Source organism: Lissotriton helveticus, chromosome 7, assembly GCF_964261635.1.
Source record: "Lissotriton helveticus chromosome 7, aLisHel1.1, whole genome shotgun sequence".
NCBI lineage: Eukaryota > Metazoa > Chordata > Amphibia > Caudata > Salamandridae > Lissotriton > Lissotriton helveticus.
In genome coordinates, this window is record NC_136068.1 from 1,039,227,409 (window position 1) to 1,039,248,133 (window position 20,725).

Sequence of the window (20,725 nt, forward strand, 5' to 3'; positions counted from 1 at the left end):
CCTTGTCAGGCCCGGATGCAACAGAGGGGAGTGTACCCCTTTACTGTGAATGAGGGTGAGGGGCCTGGGACTTGGCAATACGCTGAAACAGAATAGCCAACCCCCGGGACGGCACGAGTAGCCTTCCCCAGCTGGCACTGCAAAGTGACAAGAGCCCAGTCCCCACCTTAGACCTGAAACGGAGTGAAGAACAGGGGCCCTTAGTTAAAACATGGATGGCTGTGCGGGCGGCTCGGTGCACCTCTCACTTTTCCTCCCCCTGAGATACCATATATAGCTGGTAAATGGCAGTTGCAAACAGATGTGCTTGTGGAGGTGTGGAATGCATTGCAGGGAGATACTTAGAAGGGTGACCGAACACCTGCGCCATTTGAACATTTGCACAGGCAACCCCTAAATCCATGAGGAGACAACCGGGCACCTGTGGAAACTAGTTGGGAGTACTTCTTCCTATCTAGCGGCCTGCTTGGGCAGAAGCTCCACACACAATCTTTGAGCTGCGGGGATGCCAGTTGGGAAGCCAAATGTAAACATAGGCAAGGCCAGAACAAAGTAGGTGGGAGCTCCCTTCGCGCAAGAGGATGACCCCCCCGGATCCCCAACAACCGACTACATCACCTCACCCGCCAATAGACCAGATGCAGCAGCAGCTAGTCAAAATCCTGGAAACCATAGCAGACACTAAAGCTACGCTGCTTCAGGACAATAGTACGGTTTCAGTGGGCCTGGGGCTCCTCTGAGCTAACCACCACACATTATCCGTAAGGGTAATAAACAGCGGAGTCGTCCATAGCGGATTTAACTCCAGCGCAAGCAGCGCTGTCACATCAGGTCACAGGCCTCTCATCCAGGGTGGACATGCTCCAGCGAAGAATGGAAGATTTGGAAGTCTGCAATAGAAGGAATAACATCCGCATAGTGGGACTGCCTGAGAAGGTGGAGGAGGGAGACATGATTGGCTTCCTCAAGACATGGCTCCAAACAGTGGTCATGCAGGAGGGGCTGTCCTCATACCACATGTTGGAGAGAGCACATCTGGTCCTTTGAAGGCACCCGGGCCCGGGCTGCCCCCCATGCCCATTGTTGGCTAGACTGTTGTACTACAAAGAAAGGGACTTGCTCCTGCAGAGGGCACAGTCAGATGGCCCGTCCACAGTGAACAACAGCAAGGTCTCCCTATTCCCCAACTATACACTGAAGGTCCAAAGAAGGAAGGCATTGTATCTGGAGGTGATAAAAGCTCTCCACGACGAAGGTCTTCAATATTCGCTAATGTTACCTGCCCTTCTCTGCATCATGCTAGATGGCCAATCCCACTTCTGCGATGACCCCAAAATGGCATGGGACTGGATAGAGACGTACACTACTGGTAAGCCGATGGGTGTAGAAAGACAACCCCAGAGGCATCGGAATAGATACAACAGGAAAAGACCCAGGAGACAACCCCGATGGGAAAAGTTAAAAATGCCCCAGTCCCTCGCAGACTGAGGAGAGGGCTGCAGCACTGCGGGCAGTGGCTGAGATTGTGCAGAGTGCTGGGTCTCCCTCGGAAATAGGCTCGGGATTTGCTAAGGGAATGGAGGGCTCGGAGTTCGAAGCCTCTGGGGTCAGCAGCCTGGTGCTCCCGGTGGTTACCCCTGGAACTGCAGACGACGTCATCTGATTAATGACATGAGCGACGCCAGGCCACACCTGGAAGCAATAGGAGACTGTGCCCCTTTGGATTCTGTGGAAGCTGTTCCGGCTCAGTCTATGTACTTTGGGCTGATGCAACATGGCGAATTGCTAACTCTGTTCTACTGGCTGCACCCTCCCGACGGGCGGGTACCATTATGGTTCCTGCCCTACATTGGTGGCTAGTAACTTTGGTAAGGTTTGGGCAGCCGACCGTTGTCGAGCCGCTCTGGGATAAGGGAGTTGTAAGTTATGGGAACTTGTGTTTCTATGTGCTGTCGTTTTTTCTGCTGAACAGGGATTGCCTGGGGGGTGTTGAGGGGAACTGTGCAATTTCATACCACCATCGACCATGGCAGTCACACAAGATATTATTAGATTCTTCACCTGGAATGTAAGGGGGCTGGGGTCAATAAGCAAGAGGCACAATGTTCTTAGTTACCTGAGGAGGAGGGGTCCATATTGCCCTACTCCAAGAAACACACCTCGTACACAGCAGAATTAAGAAACTGCATAAAAGTTGGAGAGGGCAGATATACGCAACAAGTTATTCAGCTTTCGCTAGAGGTGTCCTGGTATGGATACGGACAAGAGTCCCCTTAGACATCATCAGTGCCAAGATTGACAAGGATGGGAAAAATGCACTGTTTACTGGAAAACTGTGCGGCAGGGACATTACCATTGGCAGCATCTATGCCCCAAACCAGAACCAGCTGGCTTTCCTGTGAGGGTTTTAAGTCCAATTAGTGTACCAGATGCCACAAGCCACAGTAATAGGGAGAGACTTTAACTGTGTGGTGGACGTAGTGCTAGATCGGTCACCCCACCGCCCCTGGACAAGAGCTACACTGCACATTAATGGGTTTCCGGGAGTGGAGCAATCACTGGGGATTGGTGGACATCTGGAGGGTACAACATGCCACAGATAGGTAATATTCCTTCTTTTAACCCTATACCAGTTGCATACTAGCCTAGATGCATTTCTCTGTTCTACAGAATCAATGAGACTGTCACACACACTGAGTATCTGGGACGCACCTGTTCAGACCATAGTCCGCTACTACTGTTCCACCAATCTTCGGGAACAAGACCCCGGTCGCTTTGTGGAGGTTCAGATCCGAGATGTTGGAAGACGCCCCCTTTAAAGAGTATGTAGACTCTTGCATTGCAACTTACTTTGCCACAAACACACACTCTGCCTCCACAGAATTGATGGAATGGAAGCTTTTAAAGTGGTGATCTGGGGGCACTGTCTGAACCAGTCAGTTGGGGCGTGGAGAATACTCTGCAGGGAGCTAGATGAACTTGAGAAGCGCCTATGTACATTTGACAACATTCAGGGAATAGATGCGACAGCATCAGTGGATCTTTTAGACCCCAGATCCCTATACAATGAAGCGCTGGAATGTTTGCGAAGATTTGACTGTAAAGGTTACCTGGGGAGAGTGCATGATGAAGAAGGTAAATCAGGTTGACTATTAGCAAGGCTGATCAAACCGGAAACACGATGTTCCCAAATTTCGCATATCAGCTACACTACCGGCCTGATTATGCATGAGCCAGAAGAGGTTAACACCCTCTTCAAGGAATATCACGAAAATCTATACGCTGCCCGACCCCCACAACCCAATTAGAGAATTTCTGGTGCCCTTGCAGCTAGTAACCTTAGATAGACAGTACCGGCAATTATTGGGAGGACTGGCCAGAGATACGGCAAGCCATAGCCTCAATGGCCAAATGGAAAACATCGGGACTAGATCGTCTACCCTGCCAAATTTTTATCCGTCTATGCCTCCAAGTTAGCACCTAGCTTGAAGACCCTGTATGCCACATTGCTAAGACTGGGACGTCTCCCAGACTCCACGCAAAGTGCCATAGTGATCCCTCTCCCTAAGTCAACAACCCCACGGACCAGTGTAGAAGACTACAGACCGTTATCCATGTTTAACATGGATTTCAAAATCTTATGCAAGGTACCGGCATTGAGACTGCTCCCCCACATGCCCACACTAATCCACGGGGACCAGAATGGGTTCATCCCTTCACGAAATACCTCATATGACCTGAGGGACTCTACTCAATACTATACCACCTGAGGCAAAATCACACGAGCAAGCCGCAATACTATCAATAGACCTTGAAAAGGCTTTTGATACGGTTAGCTGGAATTATTTATTTGAATGCATGGAGAAAATGGGTCTGGGAATGGGCTGGATTAAATGGGTTAATTCATTATATGCCCACCCAACTGCAAGAGTCAAAACAGGCTGGACAGTTTCACCCCAGTGCGGGATTTTCTGTGGCACGCGTCAGGGTTGCTTATTGTCACCTGTACTGTTCACTCTGGCAATGGAGCTGCTTACGGCACTGTTTCACCAAGAGGGGACTGGGATGGGCTTACCCCTTGATGGGTGATAACACATTATTTCCCTATATGTTGACAATTTTTTGGTTTATCTATGCGAAGCAGTAGCCGTATCGGCTACGGCTCTGCTTCTCTTGGACAGATTTGCCACCCTACAGGACTGCTAGTTATTAAGTCCAAGAACTACTTCTTCCCAGGTCGGGAACCACTGATGAGGCCCCTGACACTCTCAGAGGATCTTAACTGGGCCCAAACCACGTTCAAGTACCTAGGTATACATATCTATCACACTCTGGCTGATATGCACAAGGGCAACCTGGATAGAGCACTTTGATCACTCAGATCCTGTGTAAAATTCTGGAGCTCACTGAAGCTACCCGTAATGGCGCGTAGATCATTGACCAAAATTGTCATGTTGCCCAGACTACTGTATTAATTTGTGAACCTCCTGCTGGTACTACACAAAAGCTGGTTCACTCCCCTAGACTCGTTAGTACAAGACTTAATTTGGGGTGAGGGCCGTAGGAGGGTCTCACTGGCAATACTGGAGGATCGGGAGTACCTCACTTCGACTTCTGTTACCTAGCCTCCCAGTTAAAATGGTTGGTGCAGTGGCTGGAGGGAGCTAACGTAGAGGGAACGTTCCTGGGTGGGTTAGGTCGACATCCCACACTCCTACTGGCTAAGATCCTTGACTATAAGGTGGTGATCCCTTATAGATTGATACTACAAACCAGAGCACTACAGTGCTAGTCGAGGAGTATGTCCAGGATGCCTGAGGCCTCCAATTACATGCCGCACCTCCCCTTGGTGGGCCTTCCACATAGAACCCCACGCCAGATATTCACCCTTTAGCAACTAACAGAATGGGCAATGGTGGGCTTAAAGACAGTGGGAGACTGCTATCAATAGAAGACACGGATTCCCTTTGTGGAACTAGTGGTGCAGTATGGATTACCAGTGAGCCAGTTCTTGCAGCACAAATCCCTGAACCGCACATTCGGAGATCTTTCGGGCGGAAGCAAGGAAGAACCGGACACACACCCCTTACTTCATGCATTGTTTTCCCTGGGAGACTCTAAGCACCAGGTGAAATGATTCTACATGGCTCTAGTATAGACATCGCTAGTATCATTACCCAAAATTAGAGACGGCTGGGAACGTGTCCTAAATAGGCAACTCACAGACCACGGGAGGGAGTCTTAGATTCCCCTAAGTCAGAAGTCTTCAATCTATGGGGCGCGACCCCCCAGGGGGGCCATGGAGTCCTCGGAAAGGGGTCGCACGTTTACAGGCCTAACTTCTGCCTGCAATGCAATATGTGATTTTCCTTTTGGACAAAGGCTGGGACCCTTCATTTCCATTCCGATCCTTAAAATGCTTTTGCTGAAGTTAATTGACTCATGTGCTGTAATTGGCTGAGGCCTGGTAAAACAATCCTTCAAGTAAGTGTTCATGCCAGGGTGCCTGCTTGCCTGAATGACATGCAAATGTGTGCTAGGAGTTTAACTGCAAATGCAAAGGGTGCTTGGGTGTAGTTCTTGCTTTAATTGCTTGAATCACTCCAAGCATTGTGATGGCGACAATATTTTTTTTTTGCTTGGTGGTGCAAAGAGTTAACTGGTCTGTGAAGTGCCTACTTTTAAGCATAACTGCATGTACTCAGTGCTTAGTACTCCTGGGGAGGTGTTACTTACCTATGGTCTTATATTACTCAAATCTACATTTTGAAAGCTCCACTTTATTTTAAAACTATTTGCACAGTTTGTAGCACTCTATATTTTATCGTGTGTAATGCAAGTATAAAATAGCGACTTACACATTCACTGTGCTTTCTGTCACAGGCTGTGACCTCATAGCACTAAAAATACACAAGTCACTATTCTCCACTGCGGCAACCAAATTTAATTCTGTGTCTATCTGGTTACACACAGACTCCTGCAGTGCATTAAATAATAGAGGTTTCATAATGTACTACAGTGCAGTTCCCATTGAGTACATTTATTTTTCGTTTAGGCTACCCATTATTTTATATGTAGTTGCCTGATGGTGAAAGACCTAAAATACGAACAAAATATTTTGGGGCTGATTCATGAGAGGCTTGGGCTGCCGGTGAGTCACTTTTTTTAAGCTTTGGCAACACAAGCGTCTCAATCATATCTATGAGGCGACGCAAAGTCACCCTGCGTGGCTTTGCATGACCTCATAGATATGGAGAAGGACAAAGCAGCGCAAGTCACTGCGTTGTCTTACACTATGCCAAGTAGGCATTCCATAGGCGTTGCAGTGGGTGTTCTCCTCACACAACACCCATGGATTTTAATGCTGCCCCAGATTGGTAAAACCATGTAAACCTGGGGCAGCGCCAGAACCTTACGCCTCCCCATAGCAGGTGTAACAAGGAGACATGTTTTCATTTCTCCTTGTTTTTCCTCTTTCTATGTGTGTTCCTCTTTCTATGTGTGCTGCATTCTGTAGCCACATAGAAAGAGGAAACCCCCACTTTGGATTGTTTTTGTGCAGAAAGGAGTCCCTTCCTGCACAAAAACAATCCTGCCTATGTTGGGGTAAGGCAGCAATTTGTGCGCCAATGCTGAGGGAAAGGACAGGAATGAGCCGTATTTCATAAATAAGGTGCATTCCTGTCCTTTCACATTGGCTTAGGGCAGCGCAGCTAGACGACTTGCGGCACTGCCCTACACCAATGCCTCACAAATAAAGCTATTTATGTTTGCCACACCTTTGACCACGCTCCCACGCTTACAGACTTTTGGTTTGCTAAACACTGTTTCATTTATTTCCCAGATGTAAAAATGATTTGCTGTGGGAATTGGGGGCGTTTATGGTTGTCGATAGTTGCCAATGACGAGGAGGACCAAGTTCTAGAAAATTTTGTCAGGAGGGGGTCCTTACGCTTAAATGTTTTTGACAGGGGGTCTTGACATCAACAAGTTTGAAGACCTCTGCCATAAGTCAATATCCAGCAACACGAGACTGAAATACATTCAGTTCAATTACATATATATGACCTATCTGACTCCACACAGGCTCCGAATAATACATGGAGGGGAGATGTGTAAGTACCCGAGGTGTGACCAACAAGATGTAAACTTTATCCACATGGTTTGGAACTGCCTGACACTGACTGCCTTCTGGGCCGAAGTAGTAAACGTGACAGGGGCGATCCTGTGTAGAGTGCTGTATTGCTCTGTGGAGGTGTGCCTACCAGGCCTATTTCCCAGCCCACTGAAATGGAAAGTATGGAACAAATTTATAGACCTAGCCACGGCTATGACCAAGAGACGAGTGGCGATGTCCTTGAAAGCCAGAAAGGGACCACAGCTCGAGACCTGGAAACGAGATCTCACGCGCTGAACTGAAGCAGATGGGAGGGCACTTTCCAGGGAAGAGGCGAGGGGGGTGCACAAGCAGCCCATAGTGGAACAGTGGTGGGATCTAGTGCAGTCCTGGAAAAGCCAAGTATTAGAAAATGGTGATTCGGATAAAGAGGGAACTGCAGGGACACCAGTCAGAACAGCTGAAACTACGTAAGGAGTGGGGAAAACAACAGTCAACAAACCCTAGACAGGAGGAAACACACAGTACTTAGTGCGCCACTAACTAAACCCTACATGGTTGTCTTGGTAGATAAAAGAAGCTACCTTTCCACTAGCAAAGGCCCTACACACCCACCTACTCACCCCAATAAACGTATCAGCAATGAGACACCCACACGCGGAAAGAAGTTTGACACATTTCACAAATTGTTATGTTTTCATTTAGGTTCATAGCTGATTTGCACACAATATTTTTGATTTACAAATATAAACTTAAAGTAGATACACAGTGAGATAATACGATATTAGAAAACGCAGAGAGCGACTGATCCCAAACTGGCCGGCATGTACTGCAGGCATTACTTGGATGTGGAAAACTGAGGGATGATAAGTATGAAATATTGAATGCCTAATGGCTGCCAAGTCATAATGAATATTACTGTAAAACTGTAATATGATGTTGAGACTGATCTGCATACATCCTGCATTTTTATGAATATATTTCTGGAAATGCCAATAAACAAATGTTTTTTTTTATGTATGCATGTGCATGCACCATTGAGCAAGCGAAGTGGCTATTAAATTTGCACATGTATGCAGTTTTATTGATAGAAGTGTACAGTGCTCAAATTATAACATGTGGAAATTGGGTAACAGTGAATATTTATTGTTTGCGTATCAATAAATAAAGTGTCTTGATCTGTTTTATTTTTTGTTTTATCTTCATTGGCCGTCTCGCCGCCCATTACTCAACGAATCCGCCCATGGGCTCTTTACCCCATATACTGGCAGTACAGGAAAAAGGCTTGTGCAACGCTATTTAGAGATACAACCCTTCTCCGGGCATGGCCCCATTTATCTATGGGCCAAAGAGTCTTCCTCCCGAGCGTGTCCACCTTATCCTTAAAACTTCACAATGCTTAGGAAGACTTCAACCAGTCGACATAGGCGAAGAAGGCTTAATCATTGGATTTATATTTTTACAAAAACTAAGACAGAATTCCTCACCCAAAACAAAAATGGGATCCAAAATCTGTACCTCTTTTTAGTCTGATCCGAAATATCTAACTTAGCAATAGCTTTTATGGCTCGTAGCCAGTCCAATTCTGTCGGGGGGATCGGAGAAACCCATAGTTTACAAATCACCCTCCGTGCCAACAGTTTAGCATAAAACAGAAGCTTAGCATTATCATCTGTGCCCTTACCTTGCAGATCCGTTCTTCCAGATATAACTAGCTCAAGGCTTATATTGATCTGCAGGCCTAGGCTAGTACTGTTGACATACAGCTACTCACGGCCTCCCAGAATTCTCTTATCTTCGGACATAGCAGAAACATATGAAGATCATCCTCGTTAGGACTTTTGCATTTAGGGCACTCCACCACACCGCCAGAGCTGAATTTAGAAAGTCTTCGAGGAGACCAATATGCCCTATGGATCGTAAAGAAATGATTCTGCCTTAAATTTGCAGGTTTCACAATTTTATAGAGCATAGACATTGTTACTTGCCATTGGTTCTCTGGTGCGATCCCTGGCAAGCAGTCTCCCCACAGGGTCTCCGGCAGCTTAAAAGGACCGTCCTCCATCTCCAGCATCAACTAGTACCACAGTGCAACTTCCTTTTTAAAAAAGGTGGTCTGAAAAAAGCTTCTCTTCAAATTCATTATACATTCCAATTTGATTTTCCATTACAGTTGACCAACTCTGAATCTGCAAGTATTTAAACCTATAGAAGCTCCGACCCCATTCTTTGTTCGCAAAACCCCCAAGAAATCAGTTTACCATCCGGAAATAAATCCTTCCATCTCTGAGGGCCCATCTCTTTTAATGGACGAGCCAAAGCATCCTTTGACCAGGGGGGAAACTCTGGTGCGTTCCAAATCAAAGCCATGTAACTGTAATATGGAATCTTTAATGCCCTTCTGATTCTAAACCACAGCTCTGCTAAGTCTCTTAAAACCTTTAACCTGACCTTTTTAAAGAATTTCGGATCAGCAAACTTATACAAAAAACCCTGCTCATTCAGGTTACCATTTCTGAGCATTGCACAAAGCATATTACCAATGTCTGAATTTGTCGGGGTATTCAATAGCATTCTACACTTTTTCAGCAGAGAGGCCCAAGAATAAATTTGTAAATGCGGAACCGCCAATCCTCCCTTCACAAGCTTTCTCCTATGCTTCTTCCAGGAGAGGCGCGGCCTTTTAGACGCCCACAAGAAGGAGCTAATCTCACTCTGTAACATTAGAAACCACTCTTTCTTAAATAACAAAGGGACTGTTTCAAATAAAAAAGTAAATGTTGGCAAAATCATCATTTTCACAAGATTTGTGCGACCAAACAGTGACAGTGGTAAGTGTGCTCATCCTCGGAGAGTAGCACTTATCTCCTTTTTTAGCTTTAAAAAATTAACTTTAGGAAGGTCCCTGATATCCTGCGTTATCCTGACCCCAAGATATCTCATCTCAGCCTTACATCTAATTCCCTCAGCATTCAAATTCCAGGCCATAACTTCTGTTTTATCTCTTTTAATAGCATAACCTTAAACAGCCCCAAACTCCTTGGTCAGTTCTAAAAGACATTCCATTGACTGATGTAAATTAGGGGTGTAAATAATTATGTCATCGGCATATAGCGCAATCTTTTTTGACCTACCCTCGAATTTGAATGGAACAATACCCTCTGCAGCTCTTATCTTGCATGCTAAGGGCTCAGTGTATAAATTAAATAGGAGCGGCGATAGGGGACACCCTTGTCTTGTCCCCCGCTTAATTGGAACTGGTTGAGTTAAAATCCCATTAACTAACACTCGAAACGTAGGGGAATAATATATAGATGCAAAAGATCTGCTAAAGTTCTGACCTAAATTGAGATGTTTTATCACAGCCTGCAAGTATACCCAGTTTACACGATCAAAAGCCTTGGCGGCATCTAGTGCGATAACTGTCCGGGGGCAGAATGTGGGCCGAGGCCATATCCATAGCGCCAATAAGTGAGAAGGTTAATTCTTTCAGATATCTGCCCTTCATAAAACCTTTCTGGTCCTCACAGATTAACTGTGGAATGACAACACTCAATCTGTCGGCCATAATTTTTGCACTTTATAATCGCAATTAAGTAACGATATAGGCCTACAGGACTCCATATACTTTGGTGGCTTCCCTGACTTCAATATTAATATAATATTTGCCTCATTCCAGAAAGGAGGCAGAGAGGCCTTTCCCAGAAAAATCTGAATAAATAATTGGCAGATGATTGGTGACAGTTTACCTATAATTGATTTGTAAACTTCGGCGGGAAGACCGTCTGGCCCAGGTCCTTTTATAACCTGTTCAACCTCTGACTGGGCTATTTCTTGATTTAATACGCTCTTAAACTCATCAGGTAAAAGTTCCAAAAACTCTAACCAACCCTTTAATGCCTGCTCTTCAACCCTGAGATCCTCATTGTAAACTTTTACAAAATATTCATGAAAAGCAGCCGCTATTCCTTTACTATCCGTGATCGTCAAATCTGCCTCCTCAACTCTTACTTCTTTAATCAAGTTGTGAACTTGGTCTTGTTTCGCCTTCCAAGCTAACAATTTACTACTCCCCTAACCATATTCAAAATGCGCAAGTTGACTGGCATCCCATTTCTCCTTAACCCTTTGACTCAGAATAGACACTAAATCCAGTTGTAAATCAGCTAGCTCTTGCAGGGTCCTGTCATCTGCCACAGATCCCCCAAAGTTTACAATGTGAGCCTCACACTGACGAATTTTCTTCTCCAAGTCTGTGACCTTGCTATAATATAGTCTCCTCTTCTTCGCACCCAGGACACCCAATCTTCCCCGCAGAAATGCCTTGTCTTGATCTGTTTTGATCCTAATAAAATCTTTGATTCCATCACACTTCAGAATTACAAAAGAAAGTGCTTCCTTTATGTTTCTTAACTTGCTTATATACTGTGGAATATTTGTAGCTTATTTGCAGACATTTACATTTTGTCATGTGTTAGAAGAATTTGACATTCTACAACCTTGCCTTTCACACTCCCTAAAACCGGAGCATGATTGTTACATAGTACACGTTACAAAACCCTATTACTTTGCTGGAAAAAAAGAATATTAACCCCTAATCCTCATGTTACAATAATTATCGGCAGTTTGTCAGAAGACAGACCCAGACATTTGACCACGGCGGCAAGATAAAAACTAAATTCAAAGGCATCTTTAATGTTCAGCGCTGGGATTCTTCCGGGTAGCCATGCGCTTTACAAAGTGTCAATTGATTCATTCATTCATTGCTCGTTTACCTTCTAAACTCCAGCATGGTTATTTTGAGGATGCTACATCCCCTCCACCCCTACTTTCATCGCTTATGAGTTTTTCCCTTTGAAATGTACACTTAAAAGTTCAAACACCTAAAGAACTCGCTTACGAACCATTGGAATTATTTCTTTTATTTATTTATAAAGTTTTATATAGCGCGAACATGACCACCGGGGGTATCAGAGCGCTTTACAATATATGTGGCAAGAGGGTACATGTAAACAACCAAAAGTAACCACAGAGAGGGAATCATATACATAAAATATCACAGCAGGAGAAAATAAACTAAGTGATAATTACACAGTCATAGGTGTCCGAATGGATAGCTGTCCAAATGATTTTTAAAGCAAACAACCCTGTAATTGTCATGTTAACAAAGACCATTATACATTTTACACAAATGTGTATTCAACTACCAAGTCTTAGCACTTTCAGAGCATCAAACTTTAAAACAAAATGACATGTATCTTTTATTTTACGGGAATGATGGAAATTCAATTGCTGTGCAAGAGGTGGGTGTTGTCTCTTCCTGGCAGCCTTTATTTTGGGATTTCTGCTCGAAGGTAGGCCATACTGTAAAACATTTGGATGGACACCCCCAAAGTTACTCCCCTGAAAGTCCTTCTCTGGAATTGGCCACTGCATGGTCACCGTGCGGTTTGGCTCTAGGATGGGGATGTGAGACAGCTATGAGGTAAGGGTGGGCAGAACTCGCAGAGTTTCACTCCTAGGCATTCCGTGGAATTACATGAAAACTCTGCGAGATTCTGCGGAGTTCCATGGGAAAGCGTAATAATTACATACGTTGATCTACTTGTGCTGATTTTTAGGGCTGGGAGCTTGTTTCGCACTACAAAATCCACTTGAACACTCAGCACACCAAAGGGAGCTGTTTCTTTCTGTAGCTTGAGTAGATTTTCTACTCGAGCAGCAGCTTTTGCAACGAAACGGTCACGACCTGCCGCGACCGCCCACATTGAGAAATCTTGCCGGGAGGTGTTCTAGCACCTGAAACGCAAATTCTCCCTTGCGCTAGCCAACTTAATGTTGGTGGCACCCGGGAAAAGAACTCGAGCACGCAGCAGTTGGCCAAATTTTGCCAGAACTCTCTGTTCCAAGCAGAACGTGAAGTAGGCAAAACTCAACGAGCTCCGCTGGTGGATCGGAATTTTTCACCAACCCCTATGGGTACTTTCCTTAGGCATGACCAGCGTTAGCACCGGTTCTGAGCTATCTGCACTGCTGCCTCCCTCCAGGAAGAGGCAGGTACAATTTTTAGACTTTTTACGACGTGGTTGCTTTGTGTGCGCCATCCTACCCTGGTGTCCTGGCTGCAGAGTCTGAAAATGTGGCCACAAACATCACTCAAACACGGAGCGCGGTTCCCTGGAGAGCTCAAACTCGCAGCATGCTCACGACAATTCTGATGAAGTTGGAAAAATGCTACCATTTTAGTGAAAATAACGTGCCCCCCTCGGCTCCCTCCCGGCCGAGCCCAGCAGCCAGCCTTGCGCTTACTGCTCTGTGAAGCAATTGGAGTCAGCTGGCCATGGTGGGGGCCTGGCAGGGGGATTATTCTGACATCTCTTGGAGCGAAACTTCGCTCATAGCTTGCTCTCCCTCGAAGCCCATCGGACGGCGAAGACGCCATGCAGGGGAGCCGGGGTCTGCTGGTGGCTCTCGGCCTCTGCCTCGGGTCTGCGCAGGTAGGGTCACGGGCCGCTGCCCTTTGAGGGGTGCGAGGGAAGGCGGGTGATTGGCACGCAGCTGGGGTATGTATTCGGTGTTTGGGGGGACTTGGCGTGTCTACACCTTTGGATGTTGGAATTTGGGCGTCCGTCTACACGTTTAGGGGGTATGAGGGTATCTGTATGCACGTGTAATGAGGTGGGTGGGGTCTATATAAATTCATATGGGTGTGCCTGCATATGTCTGTGCATACATGGATGCATCTGTGTAGAGGTATGTGGCACTGACATGCAGGACCACTGGAATTATGCGGCAGTAAAGATCCAAACTCTGCAGATGGGTCGATTAACTTACGCGCAAGAAAAAGCAAATTATGCTGCATTATGCCACACTTTTTGTGATACGATTATTTTGTGATTTTTACCCATGCTAACACTACCTTAGATAAGGTTTCACCTCATTAGTACCACTTTAAAGCAGAAATACAGCAATAAGCTCCTGAAAAGTGACCAGCCAACCTACGCAAAGGGCCTCCACTGCACAGCGACACGTGCTCTTTATTAAGTTGTGATCCTTTTAAGCTAGAAGCACAATTGTTTTGTTAAAATCTGCAGATTATGCAGCAGATGATGGATTATGTGGAAAATGATGCAAATCCTTAATTATGTGCAAAAAGATATTTCCATGGGCCTGCTTATGTGTTGCGAACCAGGCCAGAATAAATAGAGTGAACTACAGGGCTCAGGCACCGGTGCCGGGTGGAGGAAGGGTGCCATGTGGGAAAAGTACTGTATGTGTAATTGTGCATGTGTCAGGTATATAATATGTTCATGTCTGTGTGTATATGCATATGCATAGTTATAATGTGTATACAGAGTCTGAGGAAATGTAGGTATGTAGGTTTACACTAGTATGGGGATGTTTTACACATGTTATCGTGGGTGATGTGTATGTTATACATGTGTATTGAAGTCTAGTGGTGTTTCTAAACATGCGAATGATGGTTTGGCTCAGTGGCTTGACCCTAAGTAGGCATGGGGGTCCCAGAGTGTGTTAGATCAGAATCTTTCGTCGTCTGCACCCTGGGGGCAGTCCTCCTTTCATACAGGTCTAGATCTGTGTCTCTGGGGTTTCACCTGTTCTTTTAGTGCCGCTCTACTTTCTCGTACCTGAGAGAGAGTCTCCATCCAGAGGTCCTTTTCCTCACTAGGCTGTCACGTGTGATTTCAGTGGGCGTGGTTTGAGTGTCATTAGTCCACGCCCACAGTCTGAGCTTTGATTCACACTTCGCACTACTTTGTCTTGCCAAAGTTGACTTGTTCCACTGGGTCAGCGCAGTGATACCGTCAAGTTGTCACTGCCCTCGGCCACTATAGGGCCCATGTCTGTCTCTCTTCCTTGGCCCCTCCCGTCTCATCCCCTCACTCCTGTCTTTCCTGAGGTAGATTGGTTTGAGGATTCGGACAGTGAGGGTGTGTGAGCAGCGCGGAGGATCTGAACCTTGATGACGCACACACGAGTCTTTGTGCAGTCAAGGGGTGTGTGCAGGGCGGGGTGCCATGCATGAGAGTGTGGTTTCCGTTTGTCTTCCTGAGCTGTGGTGTCACCGGTTTCCTTGTCTCTAGCACACAGGTGAGGATTAAGAAGCGTATACATGAATTATTGGTGAGCGCAGGTCCAGGGGCCCATTGCTGGCCCCTCAGGTGTCATGGATTGAGTTAGATAGGGAGGAGCTGAGCCATGATAGCTTCACGCACACTCAGGAGCTTGTACTCTGCCCACAGATAATCAGCATTCAAAGTAAAATTTTTTTTTTTTTTTACTGTTTATGATTTGTCAGAGTGCATCCCATCACAGTGTTCCAAAAACCCTGTATTTTACCTTGATTTATACTTTCGGTTTATTATCTCACCTGCTTTTCTCTTTGAATTATACTTCCCTTACACTCCAACCTCTGTCTGCCTTTCTACTGGAGTGTACCCTACTCTGTCACATGCCAGCCGCCTTACTCTCTACCATGCTTCAGTAAACTAACAATACCTCTCCTTACTAACCGTAAATTCTCCTTCGGAGTAACCATTCCTGCGGTACATCACCTCTGGATGTGGTAGTGTTTGTGACCGTGGTTTATGTCTTAATAGTCCATGTTCAGAGTTGTGCTTCAATTCACATGTTGGATCGCTTCCAGCGTTGTCTTGGTCATCTCTGTGATACCCTCAAGGGTCTCTTCTCTCCGACATTCTACTCATTCCGCTCCCACAAACCACAGTCCTCCTTCTGTGTGACCTCTCCTTGCACTCTCACAATGTCTAACTTCCGCTACCGCTTTACTTATACAATTTTCCACTTGCATGAACTTATTTGAATAATCACACCTAACTCCTGTTTACTTAATCTAGCACTAGAAACTCAATACAATGTTTACATTTCCTTTAGAGCATAGGCCTTACACAATAACCCAACATTTTACAACAATATTTAATAAACACTTGACTAACTACTAATTTTGGGTTACGGAGTAGTGTACTCTCAGCCATAAAGAACTTCAATGTCTTAACAGGGGTAGGAAGCACTATATAAACACAATGGGGCTGATTCACAGAACTAACTTAAGACAAAATCCTAAACTTACTACTTTTGCTATTCAAAGAAGGCATTTAGTAGTAGTAAAGTTAGGATTTTGTCTTAAGTTTGACTTAAGACAAACTTGAGACAGACTTAAGACAGACTTAAGACAAACTTAAGTCAAACTTAAGACAGACTTAAGACAGACTTAAGACAGACTTTAGACAAAATCCTAACTTAAGTCTGTCTTAAGTCTGTCTTAAGTTTGTCTTAAGTCAAACTTAAGACAAAATCATAACTTTACTATTACTAAATGCCTTCTGTGAATACCAAAAGTAGTAAGTTTAGGATTTTGTCTTAAGTTACTTCTGTGAATCGGGCCCAATTACATTACAATACAATACTGTGCCCAGTGTTTGGTGGAAAGCCATTCTGCCTGTTCCTAGTGAAGTGTGCTAGTAAGTATTGTTGGTGAGTACCAAGCTCACTGGAAAGCTAATGCTCTTGTAATAGGGAGATAACGTCTCTGGGCAGGGCAGCGGGGGTCCCAGTAGTAAGCAGTTACAACATTCCAGTTGGCTTACAGCAAATGGGTTTATCAGAGACAGGAAAATGGCATTAGGGCAGGAAGTGAAACGCTTTATCACATACTCTGCCTTCCTGCGAAGGGTGCTGCATTTAACATATTATAAAAAGCATAACACGTTGATCCTCTTTAATGTAAATTGGTACTTTACAGTGTGGTACGTATTGGTGAAGTTGGAACCTGAGCTACTTGTTTCTGGGAAAATATAATTCTCCTATTACGGTCCATATCTATTCTCTCCTCCCTTCCATCCCTCTGCCTTCATTAATCTCCTTGGTACCCTACTACATAAGAACATTCAATTAAACCCTGACTGGCAACCCTAGGTTACTGGAAGAGAACCAAATCCCTTGGGGAAATGCGCTCAATCTGTGTAAGAGGTAAAATCTAGTGTTGGACAAGGCTGTCTGGAATTATCAGACGGGCCACCTTGAAAGGGCCAGTTTATGGCCCGCCTTTTGGTGTCGGCAAATCCCACTGGACTTTAAAAACAAACTGCCCACACAAGACCCTTTCAGCCTGGTCTATCTGACAGAGTACCCAACAGGCCAGTCCTAACTGGTGAAATTTGGAAGTCTGCCACTTCTAATAAAATCTTAGGTGTTTAATAAAGAACTAGAGCGCTACCCTCTTTTACAGAGTGCCATCCTGCTGGGCAAAACAACTTTACAAACCTTCATTTTTATACAGATATCTTCTTTTAAAAAAAAATTAAAATGTAGTTATGATGCCAGTCATATGTTAATCACAAACATTCAAGGTATATCCTGTATGTGAGGCAAGCTTGCTGTGTATCTTGGACCTGTTCCTTGTGTGAAGGAAATGCTGCTACCTGTACTACGTCTGTCTGTGTATGAGAAGCTTGCACATGCTCCTGCCTGCAGGGCTGGTCCTATTACTTTTGAGACCCGGGCAAAACGGAAGACGTGAGGCCCCTCTAATTAGCATGTGACGTCACAGAAAGTGGCATCATAAGACTATTAATCTTTTTTGGCATCACTGAAGTGACCTAGCCCTTTCATCTAAATCCTGCACTGCTCCATTTATGATGGAAACATGAAAAGGCAAGCAAATAAAAGCAGAAAGAACTACTTGCATGTGGTATAAATAAGCAACTTGAGACCTCCTGTGGTGGAAGTCTGTGCTAGTGAAAGTTTTCATTACAATTCCTTTAACTATGACTGGGAAAGTTGATGATGCACATATTTTGGAACCATTAGTGAAGCCAGTTGTGAGGATAAGGAAGTGGACAGCTTTGGTGTGAGAGTGTTTACACAAGTATGTGTACTTGTTGTAGCAGTGTAACAGTGCTGTTTGTTTCCGCTGCTACTAGGAGATGAGAGTTTAGGCCTTTGTATCTTCTGGACAGAGAAACAATATCAGCAATTAGGTTTTGAGTCAAAACTACTGTGGAAATGCTCAGTTTCTTAGCTAGAAACTGGAAGCTGGCCCCTTAATAATACCCAGAGAATTGGTTTTATACTCTCGGAGTCATAAAAAAGTTATTGCAGCGCATTGCTGTGGGATGTTACTAAAGAGCTCTTGCTCTGGTGGTAAACTAAGTGGTGGGGTGGGGGGGGGGGGCTGTGACAGACCCACTATAGGGAACACATTATTGGTGTGTCAGCAAGAGGGACTTAAAATATGGAGTCAACGTTTATGTCTGGAAGATTTGCAGAGAGCTGCAATGTGTTTGCCATACCTGGAGACTAGCACTGGTTAACAGAGGTCACAAATGTGGTTTCCCTGCAGCTTTCTGTAAGAAGGCACTGAAGATACACTATTACACTGTTAATTTTGGACACCTTGCCTATTGCTACAAACACAATGTACATCTCAAGCACATCTCATGGCACTATAAGGCTCTCTCTAGAAAATGACACTTAAAACAAAACATGCTAAAATGTACGATTACTAGTGTAACATTCAAGTAGCAGTTGGTTGTCACTCAAAATGTCATATGTATGATGCCACACATAAACACTGGCAGATACAGAAATCTTACACATAGGTAAGGGAGTAGCCAGAAAATTAAAATACCTCCCACTTTGTATCAAAGCTCTTTTGGCGCCAAGCAAGCAAAAGTAAGTCATCACAACCCACCTCAGAAGACCTCTCTTGTCTCTTCCATCCAAAGATCTAGTCTTTCATCCACCCGCTGATATACACCATTTCACATTTACATTTTTCCATCCATTCATTCTTTCATCCATCATTGTCTTTCACCATTCAGCCCACCCATCTATCCATGTGCCCATCATATCCAAACCCATCCATCCATCTCCAAACCTATCCATCATTCATCCTTACATAATCCATCCATCCATTATGTCACTCATCCTTCCCTCCATCCACCCTTTCATTCATCCATCTATTGTTTCGCTCAAGCATCAATCCACTCTTTCACTTCATTCATCCAGCCTTTCACTCAGCTATCCTCTGTTCCACCCACCCATCCATCCTTTCATCCATCCTTTCACTAATCTAGCAATTCTTTCACTTATTCATCCATCCATCCACCCATTCACTCAATCATCTATCCATTCACACTTTCACTCATCCATCCATCCTTTCTTTCATCTCAACACCCTCCCTTTCACTCATTTATCCATTATTTCACTCATCCACCCTTACATCCATCGTTTCACTCCTCCACCCACTCATCCACCCTGTCATATATCCACACTTTAGCTCATCCATCCATCCTTCCTTTCACTTTCCCCTTTCATTCTGCCATCCATCTTTTCACATATCCATCCACCCTTTCACCTGTCCACCTACCCATCCATCCATTGACATTTTCACTCATCCATCCATCCTTTCACTCATCCATCCATCCACTCTTACACTCATCCATTCATTCTTTGGTCCACCCTCCCTTTACCTCATCCATCCATTCTTTCACTCACCCATCCTTACATCCACCCTTCCACTCATCCATGCATCCTGCATTTCCTTTTACTGACCTTACTGTAGGGGGCAGAAGGTGTTGGATTTAAAATCCAACACCTTCCTCACTGTTGCACAGACTGGAGTTGGAAAAGTAAATTACACTATTTCAACATCCAGCGGCTCCTACAGCAAGTCGTTGCTTGCGTTGTAATGGTATGTGATGTAACAAGGCGGTCGTTCTAATGACCGCGTTGAAATGGCATGCAATGTATCGCCTGCATTGTAACGTCGCCTATCCCTGCCACCACCCTACTATCACACTACCACCACCCTAGCCACCATATCAACAACACCCAACCACCACTATCCTATCCATCACCATCCTAAACAACTTTACCCTAACCACCAACCTCATCCCCACCACCATAACCACCACCCTACCACTTCTATTCAACCTCCACGTTACCACCACTACCCTACCATCACCATGCACACCAGTCTAACCATGACCACCCTACCCTAACCACCGCCACCACCACTTTCCTAACCACTAACAGCCTAAACACCACCACCCTTACCACCATCACTGATCCTAACCACCACCACCACCCTAACCACCACCCTAGTAACCACTACTCTAACCCCCACTGCTTTCATCCTAACCACCGCCCTAACCACCAACACCACCTGAACCACCACCCTAGCCACCTCTACCCTACTATTACCCTAACCACCACTCTAACTACCACCGCCCAAATCAGCCTGCCATCACCAACCTACCCACCACCCTATCTACCACCACTACCACCCCAACCTCAAACACCACCACCACCCTAACCACCACAACTAGCCTACCCTGACAGCCACAACACTACCACCCTATCCCAACCATCACCAACACCCTAACCACTGCCACCACCATCCTAACAAGCAACATCTTAACCACTCTCACCACCACCATCACATCACCACCCTACCATTGAAATCCTACCACCATCACCCTAATTACCACTATGACCCTCACCTTCCTAACCACCACTACCATCCACATCACCACTCTCACCAACAATTCCTCACCACCACTA

At 45.2% G+C, this 20,725-nt stretch overlaps 1 protein-coding gene across 1 annotated transcript in view; it reads left to right on the forward strand.

Annotated features, from left to right (window-relative positions):
• Window positions 1-13,398: 13,398 nt before the first annotated feature.
• Window positions 13,399-20,725, forward strand: part of LOC144769378 (glucagon-like peptide 1 receptor) — a 368,429-nt gene continuing 361,102 nt past the window's right edge. Inside the window, exon 1 of the mRNA XM_078653433.1 lies at window positions 13,399-13,614. Within this exon, the coding sequence (XP_078509559.1) occupies window positions 13,558-13,614 (57 nt within the window). The 5' untranslated portion in view covers window positions 13,399-13,557. The remainder of the gene's footprint in view (window positions 13,615-20,725) is intronic.